Source organism: Cryptotermes secundus, unplaced genomic scaffold (assembly GCF_002891405.2).
Source record: "Cryptotermes secundus unplaced genomic scaffold, Csec_1.0 scaffold979, whole genome shotgun sequence".
NCBI classification, from domain to species: Eukaryota; Metazoa; Arthropoda; class Insecta; order Blattodea; family Kalotermitidae; genus Cryptotermes; species Cryptotermes secundus.
In genome coordinates this window covers 325875-353209 of record NW_019736411.1, presented here as the reverse complement: position 1 = coordinate 353209, position 27335 = coordinate 325875, and the positions used below count along the sequence as shown (strand labels likewise).

Sequence of the window (27335 nt, the reverse complement as noted above, 5' to 3'; positions counted from 1 at the left end):
TTGAGAAGTAGCGGGTCTGAAACGGGGTCCACTCAGCCTTTTGAGGTTAACTGAGGAGCCAATTGAATGGAAAAATAGCGGCTACGGTCTAGAAAACCGAAATTAACGGTCGTGTGTTCGCGTTGCGCTGACCACGCGACACCCTCTATCCGCTAAAGTTGGCACTAACTTCGCCGACAAGGGACAGGGGCCCGGTAAACATGTTCTTGCGGCAGAAAATGCACACAGAACATTAGAAGAATTTTTGGACACGTCGATTTCCATGCAGTCTGCGCGTTACGAAAGGAATGTATGTGAATAGTCAGCGATAACTGCATGACTTCCAGAGTCGTCAGAGAGTAATCTATGGCCATGTGTCCCATTGACTCGGAACGAAGAATAACTGTGCTGATGAGGACCAGGAGCAATTTATACGAAAAAAATCGACCGAATTCTTCCCTGAACTTACTGCTATATTCATGATATGTATATAACCTTGCAATGTTAGCAGCCAACTCTACTTTTCGCATCAGCATGCAATATAATGCAATTCTTCTCTTTGTTGGAATAACTTCTGATTGATGAACGAACATAAATCGTATTTACGTGACAATGAATGATTTGAATAAAAACCTGTTTTATTTAAACGTTTGTTTCGGTATTGATTAAGAGAAATATGTGAGAATGTGGAGACCGCCTCTGTGGTCTAGTGGCCAGAGTTCTTGGCTACAGATCCAGAGGTCCGGCTTCCATTCCAGGCGCTACCAGATTTTACGAGAAGTAGTGGGTCTGGAACGGGGTTCATTCAGCCTCCTGAGGATAATTGAGGAGCAATTTTAAGGAAATATCGGCTCCAGTCTAGAAAACCGAAATTAACCGCCGTGGGGAATTCGTCGCGCTGACCACGCGACACAATCTATCCGTTAAAGTTGACACTAACTTCGCTGACAAGAGGCGTTCGCTCGGTCGGTAAAGTTCTCTTGCGGACTCAAGCCATTTAGTTTTTTTTTATGTGAGAATATTGACGCAGAACGATATATTGAGTAAATTAACTTGTTTTACAGATAACGTTTTTAAGACAACAAACGTGTTATCATACGTGACCTGATCTCTCTTTGACTTTCTGGTTATGCGTGGTGGAAACATGACATGCATGTTCTTGGAGTGGAGTATCACGACAGTGTTTTTTTTCTGATTTTCGTGTATAAAAATTCGTTTTCGTGTACTGAAGGCGATTCCCTGGACAACTGATCCAATACAGTAGACATTTGTTTGCGTTTGGTTTGCAGCACATACCCCTCCACCTGCTCATGTAATCGGGTTGTTGTAAATTTGATTTGAGAAGGAGAGTGCGCGATGGATAGACTCTTAAGTTTCTTCTCTCATTCTTCCTTTCCCACTACTGCTTCTTTCATTCTTCCTTCCTTTCGTTCCTTCCGTTTCCTCGGAGAAGCAATCATGGGAAGCAGCTGGTAACTTGGTTAGTGAGTCTATGTTAGCTCCATGGCCTTGGGAGTGGAAGGGGAAGTTGCTTCCCGTGGGACGCCTGGTTAGTTTACGGAGAACCCTCTCCAGGACCGACTTATGTACGTTAAAATTCCGTACTGCAGAAAATTACCTGGGATATTTCCCATGATCTTACCGGCCATGTGGCTGTGTTTTAAGGCATGGATTATTTCAAATCCTGCCTCACAACGTACACTCTCAGGTCTTCATGGAAGCTTGAATAGTGGCATAGCGAAGCTTCTGTTAATGTTCGTACTCGGTTTTTTGCGGCACATCTGTGTCCGCAAGGCAATGGAAATTGCTTATATAGATTACAGCACACAAATATCACGTGTAGGGACCGCCTCAGATTTTCTGGCTACAGATTCAGAGGTTCCGGGTTCGATTCCCAGCGCTACCAGGGTTTTTTTTTTAGAACTAGTGGGGCTGGAACGGGGTCCACTCAGCCTCCTGAGGATAATTGAGGAGTTATTTCAAGGAAATGGCGGCTCCGATGTATAGAATCGTTATTAACGGCCGCTGGGATCCGTTGCGCTGACCACGCGACACCCTCTGTCCGCAAAATTTGGCACTAACTTCACCGACAAGCAGCGGTCGCTTTAGGACTACAAGCCACGGAGTAGGGAAAGACATAATGACATCACATATAACATTCCTGTCCATTTTCATGACCTTTTCTCATTACAGCTACTGAGGCTGGTTTTCACTAACTGGTGTCCCAGAAGTCTACCAATCAATTATCATTGCTTAATTTTAACCTATAAAAAGGAACAAGGTAGAAAGAAGTTACTGGTAAGCAAATTGAAGATAGAAAAGAGGCAATAAAATGGAAGACGGATGCAGTACCAAATGTTGTGCATTCTTTTTTAAGTTTACATTATCCTATGAAATTCACAAAAGAGTCTAGGGATGCAGTATTTAGAGTGTTTTCAAATTTGTGAATACTGGGCGTTTCAGCGATACTCGTGCATTATGGGAAATGTTAACAAGAACCAACGGTATGAAATATTGTGCGGGATTGCTAGCGCAAAGTACTATGTGGAAAGGTTGCTGGCGGGATTCCATACAGTTTATACCTTATAATAGAGACAAATTGTGAGGAACTAAACAGCTTCTACAAGTAGGTCTAATAAAGGGGTACGGTGAATAAAACGCAGAGTTCCAGCGGCCAAAGAAACCACACACATATTAGTATCTTACAAACATAGCAGCCACTCACATTCTAAATAAATTCACCAGTTTTATTCTGCATAGAATTCTTTCCCCTGCACATGGGATTTGATGTATGCTAATGGGGGAGATCTTCTTGTCTCTAATACCATTTTTCGAAACTTTTATTTATGTCTTCACATTAAATTGTTCCTTTAGGTTGAACATCTAAGTCAGTGGTTCAAAAAGGGGCTGGAGATAACTAGGGGGCGCTGAAGGTGGGACCGTCAGAGCGCCTTGTTCGCTTATTTACGATTGAAATGACTTAGACCAGACATTGAGCACCTGGTAACATTTCATTAAGCCCATTCATCGCATTAAGAATTTACTAAGAATGAAGTAGTTACTAAATGTGGTATCTTAATTTATTGTTACTATCCTCCTTAGTGGGTTGTTCAAACCTCTATTCTGTAGAGTAAGGTAGGGCAGAGGGTACTGGTGATGACTTTATGAAACCAAGGGGGCTGTGTGGCCCGAAATAGTTTGGAAACCACTGATCTAATTCATTCCCGTGAAAGAAATCTGACTAGTGATAGGTCGAATGAGAATTATACATTTTTTTTTTCAAACTTGACTTCTTTCAACTGACTGCATGGGGCAAAGTCCTTCATGGATTGCTACTAGTCACGCAGCCATTGAAATATTCCCGAAGGTTAATCGCCTTTATTCCCTGAACCACCTCATATGACTGTTCTTAGTCACATTAACTCATTTCTCACCCTGATACTATATTTATTTTAGATCAGTTTTAATATTATCGTCCGAAGTATGTCTAGATCTTCCAAGTAGTCCTTTCCTTCCACTGATCTTTTATGCATTTAGAATGTTATAGAATGTTATGAAAAGTTGAAATATGCAATCTTGCAATAGAACTATGATGCCACAATTTCAAGCTGTGGAGAAGAGTAATAATATTTTGGTATGTATATCCGTTACTAGGCAACGGTCAGTAAACAGCAATAGATGAAGAGTGCTTTCCCTTCGGTCCGTGCCAAGATGTTATAAGCAGGACAGTTAGTAAAGAGTTAGTAGACAGAGTCAGTGAAACGTTGGTTGATGAGTGAGTGAGTGAGTGAGTGAGTGAGTGAGTGAGTGAGATGACGGCTGGAGTATAGTCGTTGTGAGCTGTTGATGTGAGAAACTGGTAGCTGAAGACCCAGAGGAAGGGTCTACCCTTCTGGTGAAGACACAGCAGGCTGAGAAGACTTAAGCGTGTACTATACAGCAAAGTGTGTGAATTAGTGAATCGTTTATAATTACTTGCAGTTACGGATACATAAGAGTTCAATAAATCCGATTACCAATCCAAACCCCGTCTGTAGTCACCCATACACATGACAACATAGAATATACATATATACGAGTATGTATACATTACCTGTTTTGTTTTTTATGTTACTGGTAATTTTTATCGTCTTTGGTTTGAATTATATGTTACGAGGGGGTACCCAAAAGAAACCGAACTTATTTTTTTTAAACTTATTTATTCAGATTTTAAGCACAAACCTTCAATCCCCTTCAAAGTACTCTCCACTTACACTAATACATTTGTCTACTCTTTTATTCCATTTTCCAAAACATTGTCTAAATTTATCTTTTGAGATGCTTGACAGCGCCTCCGTCGTTTTTTCCTTCACCTCAGCAACATCAGCAAAACGTTTTCCTTTCATGTCTCTTTTCAGTCGAGGAAACAAAAAAAAGTTTTGATCATTTCGGGGCTCTTCTTTCAAAGCACAGCATGCTTCCATGCGACCTTGTTTTTGTTCAGCAGTCAGCAGTCATGGAACGAATTTCGCAGCCACCCTTTTCATTCCCAAATCTTCTGTCAAAATTCGCTGAACTGAGCTCCAAGTCACTCCCGACAGCTCCACAATTTCTTCAATGGTCCGTCGTCGATCTTCCTTGATGATTTCACGAATTTTTTCAACATTTTCATGTGTTCGGGCCATTGCAAAAACGACGATCACACAAAAGAGCTGTCACTATAAACTCTGCCGAAACTAGTCCTTACCTTCTGAAGCAACGGTAGTCGGCTTATCGACTCAGGAATGTTAGCTCTATGCGCTCATAGCGGCAAAACGCGGTACTACAAAAGCTCTGCCCACAAAAAAATTAGTTCGGTTTCTTTTGGGTACCCCATCGTATAATATGCAGCAGGTGGTCATTACTATCTTCAGGTATCATGAAATTTTGCTTTCCGTTTGAAATTTGTAAGCGTTTCGCATGAATAGGAACGCTTTAATGAAAGAGGATGTTTCAGTACTCAAATATTTACATTCCATTAATTCGGAAGGTGACATAAAGAGATTTTCGATAATCCATCAGAACAGCTCTTTGTAAAGTCCTCGTTAGTATAATTTAACGGAGACACTACACTGTCAGACATTCACATCAGAACTGAGTGGGACACGTTTTGATCGGGTTTCCAATTCAGATATTTCACATCCAATATTCCATCACATTGCAGTCTGAACAAATGAGATTCACGGATAATCCGCCATTACCAAAGGCGCATATCATGTTCCTTCTCTCAAGTTTATATTTCAAAAGCTATAGACATATAGAAAAGAGACTAAACGTTGGTCATCGTAGTTATTACATGCGAAGCAGTAGGGTCTCAAGCGCGAAAACAAGGATAACGGGCACACACAACAAACTGAGTGGCCATGATTGTAAACACTTTTGTTATTATAGGACTTATTGTGACTTGAGAGAGAACGCTCTGCTCTGTTTTCCTCGGTAGAGGAATTATATGCCAGATGAACTCAATGAAACATGCTACTACATTCACTGATGAGAATTCCAGAGAATGAACGAAGCAAAGAGATTATTATGGTATTTTATTTTTATGAATTCTCCAAAGCACATCAAAGTGACAGTGAGTTTGATCCGACCTGTGTGTGTGTGTGTGTGTGTGTGTATAACATCCTTTCGACTCTGTGCCTTTAATTAGATTGCTAGGCGACAATAAACCGTTTTCATGGTGAATAAAGCATATCCAAAGCTGTTTCTAACAGGTTACGTAGCGCACATCGCAGTATCGTGTTCAACACTGTTTCCTTCTTGCTAACCTGCTAATGCATAAAGGGATCGTTATGCTGCCCCACGGCGGTAATAATTGTGAATATACATGCTAATTCCTTTCATTCATTTGATATCCCCTTTTAGTCATATACATATGTATATATTAAAATTGTAATTAAATAATCAATTTATTTCCAAAAAAATAATTTTGGATACACAATGAGACTTTTCGCTACATATTTATGTAACTGTTTAACGCTTATTACGCGAGATGCTAAACGATGCTCTAATTTTTATATTTCTTTACTGTTCTCTACTCTTTTCTGTTCTGTAAAAGAATCCCACTAAAATGTAACAGATCATAATAGAATTCTGAAGAATGTTGACTACTTTAAGCCGAACAATTTGTGTATGAACCTATGACCTTATTATTGAATTCAGCTGTGAGACTGCCTCACCTGTTCTACAGAAGAAACCGTTCAACTTGAAGTGTTGCTGGTAAAGTGGTTCTCCTCATTACTTCGAGATAATAATACAGGTCACTTCCTCCATTCATTCATTTTTGAAAGACGTCATAACACATGTTGTTGACGACGTGTCTTTACATAATAGGACAGCTAAATGATAAATCGCGATAGATAAATGTGTGACAGAAGGCGGAAGTGGGAAACTAACCCCCGACGCATGGATCGTCGCTAAAAGAACATTATGCAGTATCGGAGCCTTTGTACAGTAGCCATGGTATTCTGCACTATATGTCGCCCGTCACAATCCTGTGTTTCCTGTGTTTGGGAAACTTAATATAGAGGATCTTCCTTGAAATTATCGAGCCATGCAAATAACTTAACTTTACTATCAGTCCCCCCCCCTCCCGGGGAAAAGAAGGGACAATCTGATTCTGCTAACTCGAAACCAGTTATAACCTTCACAACATACGGGTATTCCATACTGTTTAATCCATGCCGTTAGAAGGCCGTCGGAAAATGTATGTGACGTAGGTAGTGGTTTCAATACGTGAGAGATAATACACAGAATTACTGGGTTTTTGGATTTTATCCATCGTCCGGAATTCTAGGTAATAGAGGACACGGCGTTTCGGAAACTGGATCTGTTTCCGTCTTCAGGTGAGATATGAAAACACCTACTCAGTTGGGCACCTTAGAAAGAGCTAATCTCAGTCACTCTAGACATTAGCTCTTTCTAAGGGGCCCAACTGAGTAGGTGTCTCTCTTTCTCAACTGAAGACGGAAGCAGATCCAGTTTCCGAAACGTCGTGTTCTCTATTGCCTAGAATTCCGGACAATGGAAAAAGTCCAAAAACCCAGTAATTCTGTGTGTCATCCATCACCGTCAGAACCCTTTAGAGTGTACATGAGGGATAATATTAAAGTAGATCGGAATGAAGTGGAATGCAAGGGTGCGGATTGGTTTGTCGTGCAGCAGAGAGTCTGTGAATAAGATATATTTTCGTATTCTAGGAGAGTCATAAATTTCTTGACCAACTTATGCACTCTCAGTTCATAAGTCGAACTATTCACCTAGGAAGTAGGGACACTTATAGAGAGATTTGTAAGTTACTTACTGACATTATTTAAACTGTAGGCATTTTATAGCCTTAAGTGATAAGAAAAATTAATACTGGATGGTAAGTAACTAAGGACTTGGAAGGAGGCGGTGTGGCATATTTTACAGGCCAATCCGGTATTCGCCTGGAGATACTGAATTAAACCACGTAAAAATATCCTTTACGGTAACGGTATCCCGTGTAGTGTTCGATAGGAGTACCTCCGTCATACAATCTGTAATAGGATTCATATCACCTGATGTTTTTTCGTGTCCGCCTGTAGCCACAGATATAAGACTACGCGCTACGTTGACTGGTTAAAAGGACGTAGTTAGGCAAGCGGACATAGAATTCCAGAATGAGCACGGTTGAAGGCCGTATTAATAGTCCTAGCAGTTTGAGTTTTACAGGTGTTTTATATTGTTATACTTTGAAGTTACTTTTACTAATTGCCTGACGTGTTCATGAGGAAAGAGAATTCTTAGAGACTCAAGTCTGATTAGCTAGAATATTATGAAATTAATTTTGGCCTTACTTCGGGCAGGAAAGTATGTCAACCGAGAAATAAGAAAACAATACAAAACTGTGACATTTTTAGTAACTGGCATTTATTGTCGGTTGCTTATAAGACAAAGATTAAGTTGTCCTTGTGTTTAATTGAATACAAGTCCGTGAAGAAGCAACAACACAGCTAGTTTCCACTGGCCGTCGCTGAGACATAAGGGCTTTGAAACCTTGTTTACATGGTTTCTGGTACACAAATTTGCGCGTATATTCAATAATCGACGTACAATTATGCTTCCAGGAGTTTCAGAAGTTTCTGTATTATTCGACTCTATCCTCACTGGCTGCTGCATCGCAGTGTTTTGCACGTGCCCTTACCATTTTCGCCATTGTAGTTGATGTCCTTGCCATCCTCTCTACGCCACATGACGTAGGGCTCGGGGTAGCCCGTTGCCTTGCAAGTAAGTGTCACGTTGGCAGATTCGCGTACTACCATATCCGTGCTCGTCTCCCGGTCCACAATACTGGGGGGAACTGTAACAGATCATAACACACGCTTTTAGTGACTGGATTCCCCTTCATGAAAAATGGAAGTTCAGTAGCACATCTCCGTGATTTATGCATTTGTATTGGAAGCTATTTCCCTGGTTTCCCCGTCGGTGAGCAAGTGCACTCTCAGATCCCTTGATAAATCGCAGTGTATTGCATATCCCGATTTCTGGCCAGATGGTAATCGCCTCTGATAAGCCAACAAGAAACAACTTTAGCTACTGAGTCGGTAAATAATTTCCGTTAATTTCACAGGGAAGTGGACACGTGAATTTTGGAATCCTGTTATCCAGCAGACCGAGAAGGATTTCGAAGGCGCTTATAGATCATAAACAAAATTAATTAATTTTACTAACTGATTCACTTTATAGTTGACACGATACTTCTCAGTTCTCCCTTTCAGTGCACATCGTTGGAGAAACCTTGAAGCCAGAAGGATTTTATTAGTAAGTGTTTCTAATTCTCTTTTGTCTCATGCTCCATACGTTCATCTTAGTTACACAAGCTCCCGCTCTGTCAAAATTTTTACTTCGTACTTTCGAGGGATTTTATGGGAGAATTAGTGGCCAAGCCCTATATACTAATAAATCTTATTTGAAGCAGCAGTTAGGATTAATTGTCTATTTCATCTAACTATGTCGTGTTTTACAATTAGTACATTAGATCTGAGTTGTAAATTTAAAAAGTATGGAAGAAAAATTAACTATGTATAATATATAATACACAAAGCGTGTTAAATATTCATTTTATTCCCAACAAATAAATTCAGAAAAAATAAGAGGAATGAATTTAACTAGGCATTGGCAAGAATAACAAAAGTACAAGAAAAATGATGATAACAGTGACGATTAATATGAGTTCAAAACGCCTAGGCCAAGAATCAGGTTTCTTAGTGCGGAAAATTAAAAAAAAAAATCAGCAACAGGTGTTTAATGGATTGTTATAAAAATATTTTTGCATGAGAAAGAGACATAAACGAAGGTAAGATGTAATAGAATACATATATAGAGAAATAACGCATATGAAACGGTAGAGAAATAGAAGAAAATGCAGTAGTCTGTTACAAATACATGTTCTCAGAGTGCCTGAGTATGAGACATTAGATGCAGAGGTAACAAATAGCACCCAAGGTCTTGCTTACCGACTAACGCAGACCGACATTTTTAATCAAAGAGAAGAAGTTAATTTTGTATCTCTAAGCCTGATACAGCTGGTCACGGTAGCCGAGCGGTCTAATGCATATATTGTCTTCGCTCGCTTGGAAACCGGGATCGTGGGTTCGAATCCCACTCAGGGCATGGATGTTTAGTTTGTGTGTGTGCGTTTTTCTGTGTTTGTATACAGGTAGAGGCGTTGCGACGAGCTGATCATCGCCCCAAGGCGTCCTACCGAATGTGTAAGATCTAGAAAAACAGAAGGAAACGGAGAAGTTGATGGCGGTAGGCCTAGGCCCACTGGGGCTGTAGTGCCAAGGAAAAAAAGCCTGGTACAGGGCCGATTACAGTGTCGCTCGGTCTAAGGCATAAACCGTTTTCGCCCGCTCGAAACCTGGGATTGTGTGTTAGAACCCCACTCAAGGCATGGATGTCTGTGTGCTTTTATTCTGCGTTTTTATTGTTCTGTATGTAGGTACCGGCCTTGTGAAGGGCTGATCCCTTGTCCAAGGAGTCGTACCGTCTGTGTAAAAGATCAAGAAACTAAGAAAGCGGCCAAGGCCCAACCAAAAAACGCTGTAACGGGATTTCTTTTCTTATTACCACTTACTGCTAAACTTGTTGCAACTGTTCAGCTGAAGTTAATGCCGAAACAACGGGATTATAGATAAAGTGATTAGATGAGGATCATTGGTTTGCCTAAATTTTAGCTATAAATATCAGTAAAATGTAAAGGATATTAATATAAATTCAGAAGACAAATATTTGTATCTCATTATACCCGACTTATTTCCAAAAATACTTCCCCATACCCCAATTGATGAACCGTTGCTGTGATACAAAGTAAGCAAAGACGAGCTTCATAATTCCGAATTTATCTAATTTTTGTTCCTCTTTTGTTGAAACAATCAGTGTAACCGAAATTTCAGATCTTAGATTAGAATCTTCGGAGTTCTGAATCAACATGTGCGTAGTTGCACTGATTTGTAGCCAGGGGCACTGCGGTCGTGAAAATGACGACATTTTTGCAAAACACGAAGTGTCCTGTGCTTTCAAAAAATCAAATATGTGAAACAAGTTCAGGGACACTATACGTCAGAGTTTTGAATGACTCCACTCTGTAGGACATCCATTTATGAATTTTACAAATAATTCTATATAAAAGTTTATTGTGAAAGAAAATCCCAATTGCTGTAAAATTTATTCATGTAACCGGTTTACTAACTTGATGTGTGTAAACTTAAGGATAGTGCATATGTCAAAAACCTCCAAGAAGTAATATGAAGTTTCAGAGTTACAGTTTAACATCTGAGTATTCGGATATTGTATATTGCCAAATTGGTTCAAAGTAAATTTACGAATTTGCAATGATCATTGATGCCAATTCTATATACCATATACCATATATGCCTACGGTTTACTCGAATTTCAACTCTAACGGCTATCCATGTTATGTCAACAGATTCCACGCCTTACAGTCTTTTGTTTCGCCAACAGAGAGATATGTAGCTGGTTGTCATCAACTTAACAGTGGCAGAATAAAACGGGGTCGAAAGAAAAACAAGAGAAGGGTTCCAAACCGTGTATTGTCCCAACGCCATCCATTGACTGGCACAGCGATAGCATCTAGCGCTGATGACGTGCCGAGAACAAAACATCCTGTTACAATTCGAAAATAAATTGACATGGATATGAACAGAGCTAGATAATTTTGAACTAAATTATACAGCACAAGGGGCCACGTTCTCTCCTGTTCATGACAGTTTCTATTATCATTCCCCATGTTTTTTGACACTATCTCTTTTGTAGTTTCCTTGCACGTTTATTCCCTAGTGACGTTTAACCTGGAAATCTACGAGAAGGTTGTATTATTCATCCCGGTTTTGTTTAGATATCGAGGCTTCCTATACTATAAAACGATCGTCAACTTATCGCTTGATTACCCGTATTTTGGCATAAATACTGTAGCCATTGAAAAAGAGTTCTTTGAAAAATATGACAGTGAAATAAATTACCCTAATGCCCCCTTCCCTGACGGCTTGTCAGCGAAATGTTGAAGCCCTACACCCTATATCTGTATTGCCTGAAATTACTCCTTAATTTCAATGATTTTATTGATAAAGGTAAATAGAACTGAGGTGTAAGATTAATTGTCACAAAATCTTATGTTGGAACATTATCTTACCATATATTTTAATAATAAACTACATGCTTTTACATAAACTGTCATCATTAGTCCATTTAAACAAGACAGTTAAAGGTATCTGTACTGTATTTGAAAATTTTGGTAAAACATATAAAAGCATGAAATTTACAAAGAATGCTGAATTAGGTTCGATACAACTTTTATTACACATGTATAGTGCTTGTTTCAGTATAACTGTGCTCCACTGTTTCTGAGTTATTAGTTGTGTATGCATTTCATTTCATATCTTTTTATATCAAATGGGCACTTTACGTGTCTATTTTGTGTGTTCGCATTCCGCGTGCAGTCTCTCTCGGTTAGTGCTAACAAATTGTAAATTAATTCGGACATTCAAGGAAAGCCTTTTAATGCTTTTCTGTTAGACGTACAGCCGGGTTGGATAGTTTCATGTAGTGCAGGCATGTCCAGCTTCAAACAGGTTTTGATCGACTTTTTAGTGACAAAACTGTCAGTGATCTACCAGCCCCTCCAATCGCCATACCTCGATTTAAGCAAAAATATTGGTAAAAATAACACGCTCATGATGTTTGTTGTGAAAGCAACATACATTAAAAGTACAGACTACTTTAACATGTATTTTCCCTTCAAAATCTGAATATAATCATATTATATTATGTACAAGTTAATTTACATGATTTTCACGCATAGTTTTCTTATAGGCCTATGAGATCGACCAAAAATTGTCCCGCGATCGACGCGTTGGACATGCCTGGTGTAGTGTGTCTCTGATATAAGGACCGATGCAATGGCGTGGTGCAACATGTGTCTTTGATAACCGATTGCTATGTCAGAATGTGTTTGTTTGTAAGCAAAGGCTGTCGTGCTGACGTATTACAGTGCATGTCCTACATAAAGTATATCAGTGACATTCCAAATATACTTACGTACAATCGCTAGCTTCAAGGAGAGATTGAAATTTATGATATTCTGCTTTAAATTTCATGCTCTGATTTTTAAATCTTCTCTTAAATTTGATTATTGATTTTCCCAATAATTATATTTCTGTGTTTTGAGGAGATAATAATTCCTGCCGTCTTGTTAATATAATGTTTTACTCTTGGGTATAGAGAGACCATTCCCATGCCTGCAGTGGGGCACGGAGACGTACTGATTCTTGCCATACGATACTAGTATTAGAGATCAATATAATAACCAGGGTGTTCGTATGCAGTTTATATCAACTTTTGAATGATGAGTCTATAATTTCACCACTGTTATCTTCAGAAATCTATTGACTAGAGAGTCACGTTTTATGGCAAATTGATATATGTCCGTACTTTGAGGACTGCAAAAAGACGAACACAAAAATCGTGATCGCTGGTCCGTGACACTCTGACACATCAGCTTTAGTACTGAACACAAGCTGAAATGAGGTAACAGGATACAAGACTCCACTTGCTCGAACAAGTTTTATGGCTGATGTCTTGAATGCAGTGATGTATCTTACACTCCGATACATTCCTACTCAAAAATATAGCTATAAAGATTCATTCTTTAGAAATGTTACTACATTTCTTCTTCATACATCAATGTCTGAAGATAGTTTGGTTGTTTATGATGATTTTCAAAGAATTTAGAAGGAATTTGGTCATGTCCGGTATTGGTTCAGTGCGGTCGCATTTTACTTGAGAATACCTTCCCGAAGACTTCGCATAATTCAGCGCAAGTTTTGGAGAAATGCATGATTCGTGCCGAATTTATTTGTATTCGCAATACCCCAAGCTTTGCGCATAATTTTAGATTTATTAATGTTTGTTATATCAAACTATTTCAAATTCGCACGAAGTGCGTCCACACTGTACTCTCTCGGGACTTAGTTTACTGCAACTGAGGAAAATCAGGCGTCATAATTGGTATTTGAAAGAAGATTGAAAACTGTGGCCTGAATATGGAACACAAATTATAACCTCTCAAAAGAGACGTGTGATCACATATAGTTCGTTAACCTGGATAGGAGAATGTCACAAGGGGCTCAGAGGATCAGAAGCCCCACGTTATCAGATGAGTAACGCAAGTCTTATTTCGTAACATCAAAATTGATTTCACTAGGTAACGTAGTTGGTTGAGGCACTATGCTACAAGCCGGAAGGTCGCGGGTTCAAGTCTAGATGAGGTAATAGGATTTTTTTTCGGTTGACCTAATCCTTCTGGCCGCACTATGGCCGTGAGGTCTACTCAGCCTCTAACAGAAATGAGTAACATGAATTAATTAAGTACTTTTCCTGGTGAGTAAAGCGCGGCCGGCCCGTAGAGCTGACAACCTTACCGTCATCTTTGAGTTGATTGTTTGGATAATGTGCGACCCTCAACGTCTCACAATCCTATGGGCCTTCACGGCCTGTAACAAGGATAGCTTTACTTTTTTTTTTATACTATATGACTGTTCAGAGTACTGGACCACAATGGAGTAAGTAACTTGATGCAGAAGCTTACGTGTTACGGAAGTTCATAATTTGTGATCGGATTTAATGTTGTCAGGATCATCAACTGAAGAAGGGAAGATGCGTACGATATGTGGAACACATAGAAATATGAGAAAAGTATACACAATTTTGGCTGGAAAAAGCGAAGAAGTTTCTGGGGAACCAGAAGCAAAGAAGATAATATTAATTGAATTTCAGGTATTCATAGCGACGGCAATTCAGAGTACTGTCCAGATTTTAGCTTCTTGTACTATGGAGAGAGCTAAAATTTTCGGAGGAACGTATTGCCTCCATCTGTAGGATAGAAAAGTGAGTTAAATGCTTAACCAGCGAAAGTATTCGGAAAGTTCAGCTCAGCTTGCTCCTGCTTCTCTTGGTTTCTTGCTTGGTTTTCCCTTCTCTGCGAATCGCCCGGCGTTTCAACCTGGAACACCGTTCTCCTTAGTAGAATACAACGCTTACAAGAATAGTAAATTGGGAAGTAGATATTCGGTACCGAACAGTTTGGTTTCATAAAAGGAGTGGGTATTTCTGACCAGCTGAGTAACAGACAACTTCGTAAGAGGCATACCGCGTCATATAATTAACACATCGGTAAATGATTTCTTGAGCATGATTGAAATGGCTGCGCCATTGCAATGAATTTTAGCACTTGACAGTAGTCGTGCAACTGACAGGATGAAGCAGAAAGTGCACAAAATTTGCGAGGAGTATATTCTATATCCTTATGATCCGTATGTCTAACTCGGAAACTTTTGGATACGACAGTCCTATACACTATGCTACAAGCCGGAAGGTTATGGGCTCGTATCCCGATGAGGCCATTGGATTTTTCAATTGACTTAATCCTTCCAGCCGCACTATGGCCCTGGGGTCGACTCAGCCTCTAACAGAAATGAGTATCAGGAATATTCTTGGTGGTAAAGGGCGGCCGGTGTGTTGGTCTGACAAACTTACCGCAATCTATGAGCCAATTGTCTAGAAGATGTGGGAGCCTCAACATCTCACAACCCTATGGGCCTCCACGGTCTGTTACAGGGATAGCTTTACTTTTACTTTTACAGTTCTATACAGTACAGTTAACTAAATATTACAAGAACATAGTGGAAAATAATGTGAGAGCAATTTAGAAATTTTGCTGATGATTACATAGCTTATGAAATAATGATATTCATGACGTCTTGTTTTAAATTTACAAGTGCTTTATTGGCATTGTTTTTAAGTAATAAATATTCTATATTGCATAAACATAAATTACAATATTTTTCTCAGTACTCCTCACGTTACACTTTTAAAATGAAAGCTGGCCTAAATACCAGTGACAGCAGAATTACTGTATGTGACAGAATTAGTTTGTGGTTCAGGCTTGTAATTTTGCGAGAGTGGCATTAAGAGATATCTTGGCGACAAAATTATTCTGATACGCAGCAAGGTTTCTTTGTTCTGTGCCGTTTTTATTTTTTTGCAATTATACCGCTACACGAAGCTATTCTGCCTCAGTTAAACTCGATCTGGGAGAACATTGTAAGAATCTGTGATTTGCCTAACTACAGTAGGATGGCCGCGCCATAGCTCAAGCGGTTAGTCGCTGGCTTCCCACCGCGGCGGCCCGGGTTCGATCCCAGGGTCTGGTCAAGTGGGATTTGTGGTGAACATAGTGGCGCTAAGGCAGGTTTTCTCCGAGTACGTCGGTTTCCCCTGCCAATCTTCATTCCACCAATTGCTCCACAATCACCCTCACCTAACATCTGGGGCTGGTACAATAGGCCAGAAGTGGCCACATTACAAGGGACTTAGTCCCACCCCACTAGCAATAAAAAATAACTACATTAGTACTACTGTAGTACTACAACTACAGTATAACAACACAGCGGGTCCCAAACAACAGGGCGACACTAAAGAGTCTTATTCATCAAACAACGGAACCACGACGTGGCAGGCCCTCATCTTCCCTTAAAGAGAGGCGGTATAAGGACACGAACCAAACTGGTTCTAAATTTTAACAAAGTTTTTAAACCACACTTATAAATAAACGAATTATTATAATTTATAAATATTTAAATATATTCATTCACATCGCTGTAGTTGTTAAAGGATGCCGTGGTTATACGAACGCACCCAACGTGGATTTATTATCCCGTTAGTTTGATAATTACCGTTCAATAAATTCTGCTTCAGCAATTTGCCATTGACCATGTGCTTTTGGGCGTAGTCAAGAGTGGTGTGCTAATTTCGCCGAAATATAATTCACCTAGACACTGACACAGGGGGTTGGACATTGTTACCAATACTCAAATATTCGTTATGTCGCTCGAGTTTTATGGCCGTTATTGGTAATGGCCATTCAGTGTAAATAATGTCAGATTTCGGCATTTGATTGTGACACGGGCATATGTGTGTATTTATTGGAAAAAAAGGAAGACTTTTTTGTTTCAGGTTGCGTGCATGTGCAATGAGAGGCAGTTCTTCAAACATTGGCTCATTGGTAGTGAGGGGCGACGTAGCGATGTGGTATCCTGAACAATTTTAATATTTTTAACGTTTGACAATGTATATGAATGAACTGGTTTGACGTGGATAAGTAAGCACCTGAAGATGGCATTATTATGCCGAAACATGTAGTGCGAGGGAGAGAAGGAAATAAATGAGTGTATGCACTGCAAGACGGATTAAATAAATCATGGACTTAAATCAGTGCAACAGGGCGCTAAAATATAACATTGGCTCACCTTTCGAAAATTCCTAGAGATATGCGTGTTTGGTTTAACAATATTTTCAAAGAATAAAGATAGAAGAGTTTAAGGACCAAGCATTTCGTTCTTAAATGTTATAATAAAGACCACGAAATCGAAAACGTGTAATTTCATTCATTCATCTGTAATCTGTCAAGACAACTGGTCCACAGTCTCTTCCAAACAGTTTCTCCACTTGATGCGATCTAGTCTAGAGCTTTCTCCTTCAAATGAAAATATCCTCTTCTGTCCCCAAGGTCATCCAGCATCTTCTTACGTCTTCTTCCTCCTCATCTGGTCACTTCTATCCGCCTCTCTATTGAAGTAATATAGAATGTCTCCTTAATTTACGAACCGTTTGATGTTAAATCATTTTGTATCGTATGCTTTTAGGGCTCTTTAATATTAACGCTTGATTACCGTTACGTATAATTTACTGTGAATTACAATTATACACGTAGATGCTCACTTCCCTTCCAGAGACGAGCACAGTCAAGCAAGTGGAGAACTGTCTGCTTCTCGGGCCACGAAACATCCTTAGCATCCTGGAAAATATTCCAGTATCTCTCCCATTTCTCTCTTGGTATAGATTAAGTTTCCGATTGCCCACTGGACCATAGGGATTTTCCTCACATATTGTTCTAGAAACTGGAATTCGGGAAGTTGCTGGTTTGACTTCAGTAGTCCTGCGAAGGTCTACCACCTGAAGCTTATGTTGACCAACAAGGAAGAAGTCACAGAGTCTGAATAATTTCAGATTAAAATTGAAAGACAAGAGAGGCACCTGTTGTTTGAAACTTCGAAGCCGAAATAAATATCAATACTCGTACTTAAAATTTAAATTATTCTCTTACACACAACAAGTTGAATCTCCTTGAAAACATACAAAGTTTAAAGTTGTTTCGAGAAATTACCACTGTCTATTCTTAAAATCATATGAAACCTATAAATATACTCTGTAAACAAAATTCAGAATACCTTGAACGTTGAAACAGGTAGTATACAAAGTCAACCGTCGTGCCTTGAAGGGTTACTGCACTCAAATATGTCTATAATATTTTGAGGCCNTCGCCGCTGAGTAGATTTGCTTATCTTAGAAGTTTTCGACTCGGATTCTGAAAATGCTTCTTTGGAATTGAAGCCGAGAAATTTAATATACCGCTCGTCATTAGTCCTACCACTGAGTGCCGCAGAGCCCACGTGAGGAGTATTGCCTGTCACTGTATATGAATGCGAACTTGGGTGTCTGTGAAGGGAGTGCACGAAAGGAGAGCGTATCAGAACCGGTCGCCGAGGAGAATATTCGAAGCTGTGGAAGAGGAAGTAATAGGACAGTAGGAAAACTGCTTAAAGAAGAGTTTTGCAATTTTTATTCTTCTCAAATATTTTTTGGGTGATGAAATCAAAGGCAGTGAAAAAGGCCGGTGTGGTAAAGAAAGGTAATTTGTTCCTGCGCTTAATTAATTAAGCAACGCGCCATGAAGATGTATGGAGTACTGGAGGTATAGCTCCATCATTCTTGACCTGGAAAATAGATGGTCATTGGTGAGCTTCACGCCCCTGCCGCTTTACTGTCTAGGAAAGAGCCCCCGATACCCTTCTGTTAGGAGGCTAGTTGGGTCCCAGAATAATTTTGTACGCTGTAGAAAAGAGACAATTTCTTGCAGTTGCTGGGACTCGAACTCCGGCGTTCTAGCCTGTAGTGATAAGCAATATTTATGCACATAGCGGATATCAGAAAAGCATACAAATTTTACTCAGGGAACTGGAGGAAGAGACCACTAGAGAAGCAAATAAATGGATCTTAAAGGGAGAACATGTGAGGATGTAGCTGGATTATTTTGGCGCAGAATCGGTTACAGTGTCGGGCCCTTGGGAATCTGGATCTGTAAAAAGCTAGTATTTTTCAAACTATATTGTCACATGTTTTGGAATCCAAAAGGGTTACTTCCATGGAAACGCTACAACAGACCGTTGCATAGGAAGTAACAGCAGCGGTATTGCAATTCTAACAGTGAGCCGTTGCGTATAGAACGCCGAATCTCCCCGGAGATGAGTCTCCACGGTTATTACGAAGGTTAATTGCATAGCAGCGGCCGAAGTTATAAGAAGCGTTGAAGGAATTTGCCAAGTCAGTTGGAACACCATACGATATAGAAGAAGACAGCAAGAAGTCAGCAAGCCGCCGCGAGAGACAGTTGAGACGTCGCATTGAGTATTGGGCCAAAAATTAAGCGATGCTGCGAGTAATAATAATTGTAAGGTGTAAGTGTGAATGCCCAATAAAGATCCGCTAAATCCGAGACCCACGTAAAGTTATTTGTCGCGTGACATACCCACCACGTGACAGTATGAAAGACTATTAACTTCTGACTAAGAACTTCACTCCGTCATATTAAATCGGATATATGAATACGTTCACCAAGATTAAATTCAATACATATTACTGCTCTTATTATTGATGAATTTCTTTAATGGTCCCTCTAAACATAATACAGAATGAGGTCTTAAGAGAGAGTTTTAAAATTATTTATCACTACCAGCAAGTGCTACTGCAGGCATCAGGATATGGGAGCTACTTACCGACAACTTGCAGGTAGCCCTGTCGACTGCGCATTGGGTCTGTATTAACCTGGCACATGTACCAACCCCGGTCTGCCTCATGCACGTTCTTGATATGCAGGTACCAAGATCGGTGGTCGTTATATGACAGCGAGATCCGGGGATTCTGGGTTATTACGTTGTGGTGGATTGACAGAATAGTCTGAGTGTCCACTCGCACCCACGCCACCTATGGACAGACACAGACACTTTGAAACTTAACCTTCTCTTTCAAGTTCTGTCTCAGATATATGTATAGCAGTGTTTCTCAACCGCAGGGCTGTAGCACCAATTATACCTGGCCCTCGTCTTATAGGAAAACAGTTTACCCGGCCGCGGTCTCACAAATATTGAGAAACACTAATGAAAAGCAACGAATGGGCTGGAAAAATAATCATGTAACGATAGAGCTTGCTGCCCGATAGACTGACAATCAGGCGGACGTTCTGCTGGAGGACTGACGAATTGAAAACTCCGATTATGATAGCCAACAACGTTGTAAAAGTTTGAACCGAATACCCTTGAAACAGATGATATTTGTAAACAGTAAGGGCAATGTAAAGCCACAAAGAAGGTGTGTTTGGCAGGTTATTCTTTCTTAAGTAACTGATTAATATTATATAACGGTATTGTATGCTTTGTATTCTGTTGTATGTATAAGTTTAGAGATTTATGCCGTCACACAACACGTTGAGTTTGCTATATATAATAATTCATTGAATTGATTATATAAATAAATCAATCACTTTATTATATTAAACATTGAACGTTTCGGTCGTGGTTGAACATCCTCAGCTGTGTATACATATATATAATCATAAATATATTGAGATGTGTTGCTGAATATGTGATCAAAATGGGTACAATTTTGAGGTATAGTTAGAAATTCTTGAGAAGCTGATAGTCGCTGAGATGGGCTGTTTATAGAACCTGGATATTGATCACTGAATTCATTGAAAACCTGCATTTGTCTCTAACCTGAGTCAAGTGAATCCAACTACAGCTACAGATCACGTATTTAAAACCTATTGTAATATTATTTGACTGTCTACACCCAGCTCTTTGGACTCTCCTCCATGTTTCATCTTTCCCCACTAAAACTTTGCTTGCATTTCTCATCTCTCCCACACCTTCTGTAATTATATTCCATCCAAAGCAAATTCCGACCCGTTCTAATAACTTTGACAAAAGAACACACGTTTTCTTTAGATCGCATATCTCAGATACTTTCGTAATAATCTTTGACCGCTCATTGCGATAACACCCAGGAAATATTTGTTCCGCTTGTCTCTGTATTTAGCACTGGGTCAGTTTTTCTTTGTGTCGTTTTTCCTTGGATCACTTAATATTGCCACGTATAATAATGTGTTCTGGATTTTATGATGGAATTTATTGGAACTTCTTTACAATTACAATAAATTACAAAAGCTAACAATTAGTTGCTGTCTACGACTCGTTCCATTCCTTACTGGACTGTGAGTGTCATACCTTCTACTGCGACCAGTAACTAATGACAAATCACTGTTCACACATTGAACTGGCTTGTGAATGAATTGATCAGCCATTCACTCAGTCAGCTAGCCAGTCAGTCAGTCAGTCAGTCGATCCATCAATCAGTCAATCAATCAATCAATCAATCAATCAGTCAGTCAGTCAGTCAATCCTTGAACTCACGAATGCACTCCTTTTCATTATTTCGGGAGAACCGAGTAGAGATCACCACGAGCAGTTAGTTTTCCTTTTCCGTTTCTCACGGTAATGTGTTTGGGGAACCGTTGCCTAGCAAATGAACTTCCGCTTCTGTTCTTTGCTATTCCGGCTTTCCGGCGATTATTACCAAACCTTTGCCTAACAAATGGTCGTATTCATAAAAATATATAGAAATCAACTCATATTTGAGATCTCAACCTTCCTGTCTACCCGTCTGTTTTATTTCGTCCAGTTTTTTCCACGAATCACAGCTATATGACACGGCTGGAAATTTCACTGTTCTGTATAATGCGCAGAAATCAAACTTCCTTATTTTACTCGTGATAAATTTAAAACTCTGCGTGCTGTTGATTATAACAATTTGTCCTCCTTCACGCAATGCGCTGTCTTCCAAAATACAGGTCGCCGTTCCCATTTTAAGAACAATTGTATGTTTTTTCATAAATATCTGCTGATTTAGTAAGCGATCAGCACGAAATTATCTAAACGCTTCATGTCTGTGACGTCTAATTCCAATACGTATCATATAGTTTTTCTTCCAAACTGCTGAATCTCTCTTTTGCACGCACAAATACAATTATTTCCTAACGTCCTGACGGCTAGGTTTCGCGTGTGATTTATGGCACGTCAACACGCCTGGTCGCCAAAGCGGCTACTCGCCATTTCTTGAACCTGCCTAAGAGTACGTTCTTATGACAGCAATTTTCAAGTTCAATCCAGCTGTTGACTTATTCTTGTCACGTGAATGAGGCTTTCAGTGATGTCACTCGGAAGATACTTGACTTTAACATGTACATCGTATATTCGTATTTGTTAAATGATATATCACAGGAACGAACTAATGGGAGATTCTTTGATTAGAAATATGAAAAATTTTACATATTTTGCAAGGTATATACAAGGATTATTTAAAATATTAACCTTTAACGGCGAATAAATAATTTCAATGCGTTTATACATTGCTACTTCTTCAGATTATCAACTTCTTCTTACGAATAAAAATATAAATAACTAATTTCATGGAGCTGAGCCCTTCTTGAGAAGTCTCAAATTGTGCAGCTTAAAAACTACCCAGCATTTTATGAAACTCGAGGATTTATTACCATGTTTACATGATTCTTCCACTCTTCCTTATCCTGAAGGCCGCGCCATAGCTCGAGCGGTTAGTCGCTGGCTTCCCACCGCGGCGGACCGGGTTTGAGCCCGGGTCTGGTCAAGTGAGATTTGTGGTGTACAGAGTGGCGCTGGGGCAGGTTTTCTCCGAATACTTCTGTTTCCCCTGCCAATTTTCATTCCACCAAATTCTCCATCATCATAATCACCTGGGGCAGGTACAATAGGCCAATCAGTGGCCGACGTGCCGAGTGGACCCAGCTGGACTCCACCCCCCCCCACTATGAGAATTCCCTATCCTGAGTGAAATTAGTTCAGTCCAAACCTCCCAATTCCATCTCTCTAACATCCATTTTAATATTATCCACCTACCTATTTCTTTGTTTTCCTAGTAGTCTCTTTTCTTCTAGCTTTCCCACCAATATCCTATACGCATTCCTCGTCTCCCAATTCGCGATACACTCCCTGGCCATCTCATCTTCCTTGACTTGATCATTCTAATTAAACTTGGAGAAGAGTACAAGTTTTGAAGCTCCTCATAACGCAGTTTCAGCCACCCTCCTGTCACTTCATTTCTCTTCGGTCCAAATATTCTCCCCAACACCGTGTTTTCAAACACCCTCAGTCTGTGTTCCTCCCTTAATCTCAGAGATCAAGTTTCAGACAAATACAGAATCGCAAATAAAATTATGTAGCAGCAAAATTTTGTATAACAGATTTATACAAATCGCACCGTGAAAAATAAACTCATATATTCTTATGGCTATTGTATCAGTGCTTTGTGTTCACCCATACACATGTGCAAATAAATTTCGTTTTATTTCGGTTTATTTTACTATGCTCTCAGTGTCTCAGACTCTATAAGGTCGAGTAATATGATCACTTGTGAATAATAACTTGGAAAGAATTGAGAGGTACATTACAATATTTTCTATGCAATTTCCTGGAAGGATTAAAGAAAACTATGAACGATGCCAGTCCCAGCCTTGGTTTGGACCGAGCACCTCCAAAATACAGATCTAGAAAGTCACAGCTACTGTCCGGTAATATTTATTAATACTCTAATGACTGAACCTTGTGTACCCTCTCCTTTCACGGGGTTACAATTGTAGACAATGATAACCTGTAGCTCTGGTACAATATTTCATTAGACCGTGTACTTAGAAATGCCAGAAATTGTTAAACACGTGAAGCTTTCAAAATTGTATACCCCTCTCGTCTGTTTGTTTAAAATTCCTCTCCCTAAAAGTAGGTTTGACAGTGGAATGCTTATCAGACAGATTTTTCAGTATTCTCTGTTTAACGTTGAACAATCCAAAACAATCGGAACTTAGCCATCTTCAAACACTAGGAGCTAGACTGAAAAGCGAAACGAGTGGAGTAAAAAGTATGCTTCTTCTTATTAAAAACAGAACAAATGAAAGACTTCATGTAAATAATAGCAAGTTTCTTTCACAGATGAGAAACGTACTACAAGCCGATACTAGTATAAGGAGAAAGGTAAACTGCCCGCTGTTGTTGCTAGTATAGAGGGACAGGGACAAAGATAAGACGTGTAAGTGAAAGAGAAATTAAAGGAATACAAGAGAAAAGGTGAAGGAGATAAAGATACTGTAACGATTTAGTGACTAGTCACGTAGTTTGGATTGATAATTGGATTATTTGAAGGCTTAAAACTCGTAACTACAAACACGAATAATTATAACGCTACCACTAATGTACACACATAACAAACCACTATAGCACAGAATGCCTCTATCTGTTATATCCGTTATGTTTAGCTCGATTAACTCAGAGTGAGTCAGAGTCAGAGTTATTTTAAGACTGGCAGTTTACTGTCAGTTACTTCAACTTTGAACCAAATTCCTTGAGGCTCACACCACATTTTTTTTTTCACAACTGAACCTCTGCAGTCATAGTACTTAGGCAACATTCTCTCTTACAGTGGATTGGTTTGTTTCTCATGAATAGGCTTCGCCTTTGTCAAGTGTATATATCACAAAGAGCAGGTTATTGAAAATTATTCCTTCTGCACTATAGATAAGTCCATTATCAGTCCAGGTTATACAAAGGAGATCATGTCTATCTTACTTACGTTATGCTGCAACGGCAGCTTAGTCACTTGAACGGTCGTAAGCTTGAGCGCCGCCTAGTTTAAGCGTCTTATATTTTCTGTGTCTAGCTTCGCCTTGCCCTTTGCTGCGAACATGTTCCTCTCATGATTTAGCATAACTTCGGTTTCTTGCCTTCACAGTTTTGGTATATAATGTTACACATACGGAAGGTTGAAAGCAGTGTGCAAATCGCGGACTGATGTGCACCCTGGAAAATTTCTAATGGTGAGGAGAAACTTGTTTTGTAACTGCTGCAATTTTAAGATGGAGGTGTCTGCCACTAATTCCCAGGTGGGGCAAGCGTAAGTCGGTCATTTTAGATTTGATCAGTGCCTTATGGAGGGTTAGTTTAATTTTGGCGATTAAACGTTCACTTTTGAATGAGGGAGTAGATTCTAATAAATGACCTGGAGGTCTTGACTTCATTCTTCACTCAGACATCTTACCAAAGGTAACACAAAGATATTTTACATGATTAACGAAAATGATATTGCATCTGGTCAATGTAAGATGAGCCTCATGGGGCCTAAGTCTATGTGAAAAGTAGAAGACCTGAGTCTTATCTTCGTTGATTTTATGTTCCAGTGTTCTTATCACGTCTCAACAGCACTGAGGCATCGCTGCATGTTTCTGAGAACTTAATCCTCTTTGCAAGCTGCCTCATATAAGCGATAAAAACCTAAATAGACACCAGATGTTTGGGGCGTATCATTTATATATAGACTGTACAGTGTGAGGGACAGGACAGAACCTACTGGCACCCCTACTTGTATATCCCTTGGCGTAGGTATTTCACTTTGAAACGAAACTCTGAATTTTCTCTAAGAAAAAAAAAAAGAGCTAATAAGCTTATTAGACTAGTCGAAAATTTTAATTATGATAATTTATATAACAAATCAACGTGCCATATTGCATCAAAGGCTTTTTCAATATTCAATAATAGAGCAGCCGTGGACATGTTATTGTTGAAATATAAGGTGACGTGTTTCATAAGCCTCATAAATTGAAGTTTCGTGCTGTGACGGACACGGGAACAAAACGGGCTTGCATTAAGAAGGCCTCTTTCTTCAACGTGTCTTTGGACTATTTTCACAATAACTTTCTAGAATAGCTTGCTTGTTGTGGACAAAAAGGTTGGCCGGACGTAAATTCTGAGAGAATTTAATGCCCTTGCCAGCTTTTAGTAACGCCATAAAGTTTGCTTTCTTCCAACGCTTTGGAAAATCGGACAGCCCAAGGCAGAGATTAAATGAATGTGTCAAATGCTCCAGTGGTCTTCGAAGATGCCTGAGGCAATAGTTGGAATTTATCAAATCAACAAAATTTTCTCAATTTCAGTGTGTTTACAAATTTATATGTGTCACAGAGTTATATATTTCTCAAGGGGATGTAGGCTATAGATGTGAACAGAACTTAAACTGTAATCTCCTCCCGTTGCTCATGGCTTTCGTCACACGGGTCATGAGACGTGATCTGGTTTTCTAAATAATCCACAATTACTTTGGCTTTCTCGTCCGGATGTTATGTCATTCCTAAAGGTCCATCCATTTTCATTAGCTATCCCGCAGTATGTCATAGAGCTTGAGGTGTGACCTCACAGTTCTTTACTTCCCCCCTCCGTTCGAGAGCCTTTCTACGTCATTCGTCAGCAAGTTTTCAGACCCAATTAACTGCCGTTTTACATGCCGGATCCCGGGTCACATGCCACAATTTACTTAACCTCGTCTTTTATTTTAGCAGACTCTCCAGACTAGGTAGATCCTAATTTAGGTCCTAGAATGCAAGTTTGCTAGTCGATTGCCCATACGCTGAAGCTGTAGAGGCAGTAAAGTCGCGGGCCGGTTTATCTGCGTCTTCCCCTGGCGTCTCTTTTTTATTTTTAGTGGGGTGAGACTGAGTCCGCTTGGAACTGCGGCCACTACTGACCTGTTGTACCAGCCCCAGACGTGCTCCATATGTGGAAGTGAGAGTAATACGCAACAGATGATACATGATGGTGGTTGTGAAGCAATTAGTGGAAAGAAGATGGGTAAGGGAAACCGAAGTACTCGGAGAAAAACTTTCCCAGCGCCACTTTGTCCACCGCGAATCCCACATGACCAGACCCAGGCTCGAACCCGGGCCTCTGCGGTGTGAAACCAGCGACTAACCGCCTGAGCTATGGCGCGGCCTCTCCCCCGAAGTTCATTTGAAACTGTTAACTTCAGAGTCAGAGTCAGAGTCAGAGTTACTTTGCGACTGAAGATTTACCTCCAATCAGTTAATCTTGGCGCCAATCGCTTGAGACACACGACTAAAGTTTTTTCCAGCTGAACCCTTATTGTCATACTTCTTATGTAACCCCCTCTCTGAAGATAGGATGGATTTCTCTCTTTTGAAAATGCTTGGTCTTTATCAAATGTACTTATTGTGAAACTGAATCAGTTAGAGTTACTTTACTACTAGCAGTTTACTGCCAGTCAGTTCCCCTTGACACCAAGCCCGTAGAAGATCACGACCAGAGAACTTTTTGCAACTGTCCCCTGGCCTTCGTTATATAGCCTCGGCACGGACCTCATAAAATCGTCGCTTGCAGTATTTCCTATATTGTTGCGTGCGTATCTGTTGTCGCGGATACGTTTTGATCTTGCCGTTACTTATCGCAGTTCGTTTTTTCTGTCTCCACTATTCCGGTCTTTCAGCTGCATAAACAGCAACACTACATCGTAACGGCAGAGAGGAACAACATTATGGTTCTAAGAGAAATATTTCAATGTTACGGCAAGGGATGGATGGTGATAGCACGAATGAATATAAGGAATGGGAAAATAGGATAGGAAGAAAGGAAAATGGTAAAGATGTATAAAGGAGAAATATATGTATGAAAATAAATAGTGTTCTTCGTCGTCTTTCATGGGTTATGCATTAGAAGTAGAAAGAAAATTCCTGGTACAATCACGAAAATTTT

The 27335-nt window shown here is 39.8% G+C and overlaps 1 protein-coding gene and 1 long non-coding RNA gene across 3 annotated transcripts in view; one reads left to right on the top strand and one right to left on the bottom strand.

The window, feature by feature from the left end:
• Positions 1–27335, bottom strand: part of LOC111869948 (neurotrimin) — a 265363-nt gene that overhangs the window by 54603 nt on the left and 183425 nt on the right. For both annotated transcript variants that reach the window (XM_023861847.2, XM_023861848.2), the window contains exons 4-5: positions 19434–19641; positions 8165–8320 (exon numbers count right to left, since the gene is read on the bottom strand). In XM_023861847.2, coding sequence (XP_023717615.1) covers positions 8165–8320; positions 19434–19641 — 364 coding nt within the window. The remainder of the gene's footprint in view (positions 1–8164; positions 8321–19433; positions 19642–27335) is intronic.
• LOC117282746 overlaps positions 1–27335 on the top strand; it is a 538891-nt gene that overhangs the window by 329715 nt on the left and 181841 nt on the right. The gene's annotated exons all lie outside the window — the stretch shown is intronic.